Source organism: Ruditapes philippinarum, unplaced genomic scaffold, assembly GCF_026571515.1.
Source record: "Ruditapes philippinarum isolate M1 unplaced genomic scaffold, ASM2657151v2 ctg733_1_1_1_1, whole genome shotgun sequence".
Taxonomy (NCBI): Eukaryota; Metazoa; Mollusca; class Bivalvia; order Venerida; family Veneridae; genus Ruditapes; species Ruditapes philippinarum.
Genome location: NW_026856433.1, coordinates 23,948 through 32,808, shown reverse-complemented (window position 1 = coordinate 32,808; position 8,861 = coordinate 23,948). Strand labels below are relative to the sequence as shown.

At 35.1% G+C, this 8,861-nt stretch overlaps 2 protein-coding genes across 2 annotated transcripts; one reads left to right on the top strand and one right to left on the bottom strand.

The window, feature by feature from the left end:
- On the bottom strand, positions 1-5,229 carry LOC132746511 (uncharacterized). The gene is made up of 5 exons (XM_060735693.1): positions 4,825-5,229; positions 2,667-2,748; positions 2,120-2,296; positions 1,441-1,612; positions 1-868 (listed from the first exon to the last, which is right to left on the bottom strand). Exons 1-5 carry the CDS (start codon positions 5,128-5,130, stop codon positions 712-714), a joined length of 894 nt encoding a protein of 297 aa, XP_060591676.1. The 5' UTR covers positions 5,131-5,229; the 3' UTR covers positions 1-711.
- A 731-nt stretch (positions 5,230-5,960) lies between these two features.
- On the top strand, positions 5,961-8,737 carry LOC132746517 (uncharacterized). Its single transcript, XM_060735699.1, has 3 exons — positions 5,961-5,968; positions 7,000-7,192; positions 8,031-8,737. Exons 1-3 carry the CDS (start codon positions 5,961-5,963, stop codon positions 8,205-8,207), a joined length of 378 nt encoding a protein of 125 aa, XP_060591682.1. The 3' UTR covers positions 8,208-8,737.
- The last annotated feature ends 124 nt before the right edge of the window (positions 8,738-8,861 follow it).

Sequence of the window (8,861 nt, the reverse complement as noted above, 5' to 3'; positions counted from 1 at the left end):
TTTGGATTTTCCTTTAAAAAGGTTTTATTGAAAAGGAAATGCTAATAACATTTTTGGTGATTTAGTATGAACATTAATATAATGAACACAATATATTGAGATATATATAAATATTTTATATCGGATCATGTATCTCACACTTTCCAACAGCATCCATATAAATAAACATTGTGGTTTGTTATCAATTTTCAACAGCTCTATTGGCTTCCATGATCACTTTTATTCTCTCAAGAATGATGCTGCGTATTCGACAAAATATCAATGCTTATCATATCGACAAAATATCAATGCTTATCATATCGACAAAATATCAATGCTTATCATATCGACAAAATATCAATGCTTATCATTTCGCTGTCCTTATGATGGCTAACTAAAGAAAGTACATTTTCCGTTTGTTTTGTTTGACTTTACGGCGCACCAACACAATTTAATTTATATAGCGCCCAAAAAGGAAAGCTGATTTTGGCTAACCTCAGTGTTACAAACTTAAAGCAACACCAAGGGTCAAAACCACCTTGCCTACTGGAGGTAAGAGATACATAGACTCCAGTTATTCAAACCCATTTAGATTCTTATAATCACTTAGAGGAAAACGGTGACAGCAATTCTGATGCCTCAGCTCTGAAAGATAAGCCCTAAGCCACAAGGGAATACTGCATTTTCTATTACAAGGCTATGTTTTGAATGTTGTGATACGACAATGAACAATTAAGGTTTTGAAGACCGACAACAGCAAAAGTTTGGACCACAAAATTCACCGGCACAACTGTTGTACTTGTAGACATACAATCCCTTGGAACCGTCAACATCTCTCAGCAAAACTTGTGACCCTCTATAAATGTGTAGAGAATTGATACATGTTCCACTGAAAAAATACATGTATGCATGCATAAAAAACAAATATTTATCACATATAATATATATCACATAGCTGCATAAAAATGTTAACCGCATGTTAAAGGTGAAAATATATAAAAATGAATATACTGGAACTAATTGGTTTCTGTAAATCCGAAGAAATGAATCAGTGTGGTAATAATATGGTTACTGCTTTAGAATTACTTCTACGTTTTCATGTTCGACCTGTATCATATACTTATTGTACTCCATCTAACCTCGTTTTCATTTTCAAGTCGATGTGAAGCTGCAAAACCTATATAGGCGCTACAGATTTAACAGCTGCGTACACGTCAAATAGAAATCAGTATTGCAGTAAAAAATGTATAATATAAACCTCATTTTATCGCCAACAAAATTTCATAAATACTAGTAAGCAGCTTTCAAGGGTAATTGACGAATCAAAATGAGTTAAACAATTTTGCTTGGGCCATAAATGAGACAGTATTGACCAATGACTGTGTCCCTGTGATCCATGTTTTTATACATGTCTGAGTGAAGATTTCCTTTAACATATATTTCAGTAGTTTCAGTATTTACCCTATTTGCTTACACGTCTCCTCGCACGAGACCGACAGCGAAGAGCACCTCCGTCTAACAGCGTAGATATAGCCGGCATCTGAAAGCGCCGTGCACGTGGAAACTGCCATTTGATCGGCGAAATCGTAGTTAACACCAAAATTATCATCTGTTCCATAACTTTTAATGCAACCTATGAGATTTAAAAAAAAAACGGTGTACTCTAAATCCAAAATACTTTTAAATTCTCCTAATTCGAAGCGGCTGTAAACAGAGAGGGGAGGGTGGCACACGTTTAAAGTATTAATCTTTCAACCAAGCTAGGATCGTGAGTTCGAGCCACGTTGAGATCACGACCTACTTTTTAATATGTCACCATCACAGATATCTAGACATCAGTTTTAAAAGTGATTAAATTAAGTTATAAAATTTGCACTTTAATCCCGTATTTTGGTCATTAACTCACTTGTGTTGAAAAGCGAATTATGTACTACTTGCTAAAATAGTTTTTACTGGGAATGTAACTTCTGCGACGGCTTCATTTTGTTAGCAGTGTCCGTTTATTCAGATTCTGACCGGTCATAAATATTTAATACTAATGGAAAAAAAATATTTAAAAAATGATTAAATGAATGGGCAGTGTTTATACTGTTAGTGATAATATTCCATAAACAATTACATGTGTAATATTATAACCAACCTGCGAATTGTACAGCATTGCATGGGCGTTCCTCAGTCTCTTTTTGATGACCCTGTACGACCGACTTTGAATTTGTCTCCCTTGAACGATTCTGTAAACGACCACCGTGTTTACCAGTGCAATTCATATAACAGTCGCTCCACGTGCTCCAGGGTCCCCATTGAGCCAACTCGGAGTCTGAAATCATATATTTGTTTGTAGCCAAAAATAGGGCACCATAACGACACAGTTAGGCGTTCTGGCGCCGCTTGATGCTTCGCCATGGTGCCACCGTATTGCCGCTGTGGCGTTTGTTGTGCCATGGCACCCCAATAACACGACGACAAAATGTTGCGGTCAATGTCGAACTGGAGTCGTTCTTTCATAATGTCATCACTATTTATATAGCAAACTGCATTTTAAGCGACTGGAAAAGACGGCATGTATTATTAAATCATTTTGCACTAGTTATGAAAAAAAATGCTGCGCAAGGAAAAGGTATAAAATATTATATAATATAATAAAACTGTTTATTAACTATAACTAAGTTTTCTAAGATCTCACAAACCTGTCAGTTTTAACTGTAGATCATTTATAAGGGCGTGGAGTTTCCCTTGTTCCTCTTCAATACGTTTTAATTCATCTGACACCTTTAAAAGACATGCATATGTATATGGAAAATTTATTTTGTTGTTATTTTACAAAAGACAAAACATTTCAACTCTTGATGCCTTAGAAATCATAAAAAGAATACTTTAGAAATAATGATTCTTAATATAGCTACTTTATTTAAATGTATTTAAATCAACCAGTTATCTAAACAGATAGGTAGCCAAATATGGATGCATTGAAATTGAATGATAAAATGTTTCTACTGTTACTATTTTAGATTTTTTCCCTAAATCCATCTTTAAAGGGTTTTTTTTGTGAAAAATAAACGAAAAGATTTCTTCCTTTTTTTTCTTTTTTTGACAGAGCCCTATTGACCGAGCATTCACTGGTATCAAGTAAAGATAACTCTTTCGGTAATATTTCAAACTGGCGATTCTGTTACTTCCCTTTACTTGTGCCGGCTCGCCACGGCGAGCCGGTATTACGTTAGGATTTTACTGAGAAACAACCTAAAACTCCGAAACCATCCAAAAATTTAATCGAAGCTTTGCTTCCAGCTTTCTACAAAATTTATCTATCAGGGCTAGGATCCAAAATTATTTAGCCAATCAAATTTGATCTTATATAGCGTCAAAAAACCTTCAATTTTCACGCCATTTTTAAAAAGCAGCAAGTATTGTTTTGAGCGCAAAGATATAATGGTGATTAAAATGTTTGTGTTCATGGATTCTTTTCAATAAATCATATTTACATTGACTTTTGATTTAGCGATTTCACCAGTCCTGTTTACTTTGTAGTAAGTTTTCGTTTGGTTAATTAACATGAACGACATCTGGTTCTGTGCATTTTTTTCTTTTTCCTTTTTTTCCGGTCATTTCATCCCTTCCGGTATATAGTGTATGTATTTACTGGCCGGGATCCGGGACGCCCGGGATCCGGGATCGTATAAGATAATAGAAGAAAATACTAATAAACTATATATGTGTTGATAATAGTCGTAATGAAAGGCCATTAAACGTTAAGTTTTTTTTTATTGTATGTAATGAAAGTTAAATTGATTTAACTTAGGATATAGATATATTTAGAGCTATTTATTAACAAAATCACAATACTTATAATTATATGCCTAATTAATTGGAAAAATCAAAGACTATATTCTTGAATTGGTCAAATCCCGGGATCCCTATATGTTTTAATACGATCCCAGCTTTTTCTGAAAACAATATTCTTGAACTGTCCAATTCCTGGGATCTCTTTATTTTTTTAATATGATCCCGGCTTTTCTGAAAACTATATTCTTAAACTGGTCAATTTCCGGGATCCTATTTTTTTAATAGGATCCCGGCTTTTCTGGCTGAATTGATTGACAACTTGTGTTTACTTTAGAACTATTATAGAAGTCGGTGTAAAAAGCTCATCAGAGCTTATGTTTATTGTTGATGTATCCGACTTGTAAATAAAATTTACTTGACTTGACTTGTATCTGTCACTTATTCCAATACTAAATAACATATTACAACTTAACTTCGTATAAAGAGACATTTTTATGAATTCTACTTATCTATTTTTTTCTGGTCAAGGTCAACAGGCCATATAGTAAATGTGCATAGACATAGGGACTTCATTCTATCTGTTTACATGCATCTTCATATATACTCATATTCCTCTTTGTTAAACTGAGAGAACTGGCTTCCTTAACTTTATATGTCACTTTTATTTTGATGTTCGCTGAAGTCTTTTCAGCTAACAGAACTGTCATTTTTACATTTAAACACGCCCCTGGAAAGAAATTACGAAGCGAGTCGCTACTAGCTTTTTTAAAAGCTAACCTTGTATTCCTCTCGGATACCAATATTCTCATCGTCAAGATATTCACAAATAGAATAACTAGAAAAGATAGTATCTTTTTTTCACCGGCTAATTTAACAAAACTTAATTAATAACTTCAAAAAAAAACTTGTTTTCCTTACAATTTGAAACCTCTCCTCTGGTTGAGTGCACAGGCGCTAGTCACATAATCAAATATTTTACATAAACGTCTATATATGTATATTAAGATATCTTATTATAGTATATAGCCCATATAAAACTTTAAAAAGTTTGTTTTTAAGCACCTTTGGTTGAGTGTTAATCAAGCGACTATGGATTTGTTCAAACTCCGGCTCCGAAATAAAACCATCACGATCTTGGTCAAATGCTTTAAAACTCTTATATCTACTGTCCTTATGAATATTGTCACTACCATCGTTAGTATTTACGACTGCATAGTACTGTACTTTTCCTACCCAACACGCAAGTAAACCAACCGATATACAACATATCCAAAGCAACCATTTAAAACACTGATATATTTCCGCTTTTGTTTTCAGTATTAATTCTTCCAGTTTCGCTGTCATGTTCTCGTCTTCCTGTTTCGACATGATTGATCGCAATATAGCAATCGCAACTACTCGGCCCTTTCCGTCAGTCCGAGGCAGTTCCGAATGCGCAATATAGTTGATTCCGAAGTTTGACGGAAAAGGCCGAGAAGTTACGATTGGTCAAATGTATGTTATGAATGAAATCTGGTTATCACATGCGTGAAAAGTGGTATCAAATGAATGAAATTTGTAACTACGCAATTTAATGTATATTGTCTGACGAACACAGCAGATTTAATGGTATAAATGATGAAAACGTGTAAAATAACCCTTACCATGTATATGCATTTCTTTAAACTTCCTTGAAACTTTAAACTTTAAGTTTTATAACATATAGGGGATAAGAATACGACAAGGGGGTATTGTTAGATTATTTATATTAAACGTGTATTATAATAATGACAAAGTGGGGGGGGGGGGGTTAGGAATGTTGATTCGTTAGGATTAAAAGTATAGATAATGACTGCTGTTGGAAAAATAAAATAGAATGTTAATACTGGTAACTTTATATAAAAACCCGTAATTTGAATAAAATAAAAGCGTTGGCCTAATAAGAATAATAAATATGGTTGAAAAGTTGATCAAATTTGATATTCAATGTTGTTTGTTACACAGAATAAAGATATCCCTCTTGTATAGATTCTTATTAAGTATAAATGTGATAATACTGAACTACTATACTTTTCGATGAAAAAATATTTATACGCATATCTTACCAAATATATAAACGTTATAATGATGTCTAATTTGAAGAATGAATTATGTTTTAGACCCGTTTTGTGTGGGAGAGTAGCTTGAAACATATATACTAACATTATTTTGTATAAGTCATGCCTAAGTAATTAAAATCATTCAATTATCTTATTGTTCACCAACTTCCCAATTATAACACAATTATATGACACGTCTTGGTCATCATGCTCCTATTGAAGAAGTTTATGAACTACCATATGAACATCCCCCCACAAGTCTAATCTCAGTTAGGCCAACCTTTTAAAGGCATTAACAATCTGATTACCAGTCAGAAATAATAACGCAAACTAATATACATGTAACCAAGGTGAAATAATTCACTTATAACCATTAAAAAATAAACAACAAACAAATTACACTTTGTTTTGCCTTTAGCATGTACAATATTACTAGGGCCTTTTATTAAACAAATCATTTTATATACATGTATGATATAACAATTCAACAATCTTATTTCAGATGAAACACTCTTGTATCAGGATAATAATATGAGCCGCGTCACGACAAAACCAACATAATGGGTTTGCGACCAGCATGGATCCAGACCAGCCTGCGCCTCCGCGCAGTCTGATCAGGATCCATGCTGTTCGCTATCAGTTTCTCTACTTGTTATAGGGTTTGTAAGCGAACAGCATGGATCCTGATCAGACTGCACAGGCTGGTCTGGATCCATGCTGGTCGCAAACGTATTACGTTGGTTTTTTCAGTCCTTAGTCACAAGAAGTCGATAGCTTTGGTCGACACCGCCGAGGAACTTGTTGACAGCTTAGATAATTTGTCCGTTTGTCTTAAACATATAGATGAAAGACACGCTTTTTCTTTTTTTGTCAAAATTTATAACATTTGTGCACGTATTTTTCGTGCTTTTCACTATGACTTGGCGTAATAGTGCTGCTGCTGTTAGTTTTTAAAGTGTAAGCGCCTGATAGCTTACAATTATTTTATATTAAAAAGCTACATTTTAATGAGATTGGATAGGTTATACATGTACATACATATAATAAACAAAACGCTCTAAAGAAAAATGTGCTATGTACAGCGTTGACGTAGCTAAACCAGAGTATGATGTCAAGAATGAATTGAATAAGAATTTTATCATTGTATCTAAATATGAAGTTTACTGCAGAATGGAGAAGCGTCAAAAGGAGAAGGAAGTTTATACGAAAAACTGAAAGAGAACCTCGAAACTGCACGAGACCTCACAGACACGTTGAAGCGGGAAAAATGGCGGCTCAGCAGACGACAAATGAGTGTAGAGTTACGAATGGGAGAACTGGAGGAATATAAATCACATCTAAAACAAGATATGGTGTGTTTGTGTTTTTGCTTTTTTTTGGGGGGGGGGGGGGGGGGGGGGGTACGTCACTACGTCACATCGACACAGTATAGGTCATATCGCGACGTTCCAGCTTTACTGGTGGAGGAAGGCCTCAGGTGCCCTTCCATGCATTATTTCAGGCACGAACGGGCACCTGAGTAGAACCACCGACGTTCCGTAAGCTAGCTGGATAGCTTCATCACATGAAAGAATCCAAAGTCCCTGTCGGGATTCGAAGCCACAGCGGTGAGGGGCAAGTGGTTTGAAGTCAACGATCTTAACCACTCGGCCACGGACGCCCCCCCCCCCCACAGGTGTGTTTGTGAAATACGTATCTATCTATCTAGTGTCCTGTGTATCATGGTAAAGGTCAATCGGCCCATATTTAAACAGCATTTGTATATGATTTCCTACTTGATATTACATCCATATTATAATGATTATTAGTTTATATCGTTACATGTAGTTTAAAAAGGTCAGCGTCCTTCACATAATCACAACTAGTAGGCGATCTTTGCTCATTCATGTAAAATGTTTATTTTATAGTACATTATAGTACTACCGTTTGTTCCAAATTCAAAATTGCAAAGTTCTCGGGCGTGATACAGGTTAAATCACAGGTAAAGTTTGTTACAAGCACCTGTGGGTTAAATATGTTAAATCATCATTCAAGTTTGGTTTTTATTCTCACAAAAAAATGTCACACTATGGTTTACTATTCCGATTACAGTGTATCATTTTTACATCATTTTATATCATTTTGTCATCAATGAAAACATTAATGCACTAGTATGATCTTTCATATTTTTATTACACAACGGTGTTACAGACGGACATGAATCAGACAGTGGAGTCACTGAGCATGCGCATAATTCAGCTGGAAGACATGCTTGTGGAAGCCCAAGAGTTGCAAGAACATACTGAAGCTGAAAGAGCTGTCACACAAAAGCGCCTAGATGAATCAGAGAAAACAATAAAAGGTGTTGCTTTATTGGTAAACCCTTAACCTGCAGAATTTCTTTAATTCACTTAATTAGCTTCCATTTTGCAGGTTGGTCTGACTATGTTCTGGTAACATTATGCTCATCACTTTAATCAGAAGTGTTAAAGTGTTCAAGGGAAGTTGATATTTTTATCAGACATGAATACGCTGAACATTATTGTCTTTTGGAATTATACAAGTTTTAATTGGTGTTTTACCTCTAAATCCTACCGTCAGTTAAGGCCTTAAGACATAAATACCCACGCTTGATCATGTATTGATAATAAAAAAACGCCATTAATTATCGTTCCTCAGTATTGTCACATGTTACTTTTTATTTGTAAATCTTGCCTTTCTTTACGTTAAGGTTTGGTTGGCCTGTGCCACTTTTACGATAAAAGGTATGTCTCTTTGTTATTATCGTAGTACAATTTACAATTATTTTGATTAACAGACACGTGTTTCAATTTTCAACAGCGATTACTTTTTCCCCTCAAGAATGATGCTACATATATGTGTGTGTGTGTGTGTGTGTGCGTGCGTGCGTGCGTGCGTGCGTGCGTGCGTGTGTGTGTGTGCGTGTGCGTGTGCGTGTGTGTGTGTGAGGGTGCGTGCGTGCGTGTGTGTGCGTGCGTGCGTGTGTGTGTTTAAGTCATATGGCGCCGAAACAGGAAAGAT

What these genes read in the sequence shown, in the direction of transcription:
- LOC132746511 (XM_060735693.1), bottom strand. Translation starts at nt 5,130, where the DNA reads ATGTCGAAACAGGAAGACGAGAACATGACAGCGAAACTGGAAGAATTA. An exon ending in TGATTAACACTCAACCAAAG is followed by an intron (nt 2,749 to 4,824) that starts GTGCTTAAAAAC and finishes TGTCTTTTAAAG; the next exon opens with GTGTCAGATGAATTAAAACG. An exon ending in TCTACAGTTAAAACTGACAG is followed by an intron (nt 2,297 to 2,666) that starts GTTTGTGAGATC and finishes ATATGATTTCAG; the next exon opens with ACTCCGAGTTGGCTCAATGG.
- LOC132746517 (XM_060735699.1), top strand. An exon ending in CACATCTAAAACAAGATATG is followed by an intron (nt 7,193 to 8,030) that starts GTGTGTTTGTGT and finishes ACGGTGTTACAG; the next exon opens with ACGGACATGAATCAGACAGT.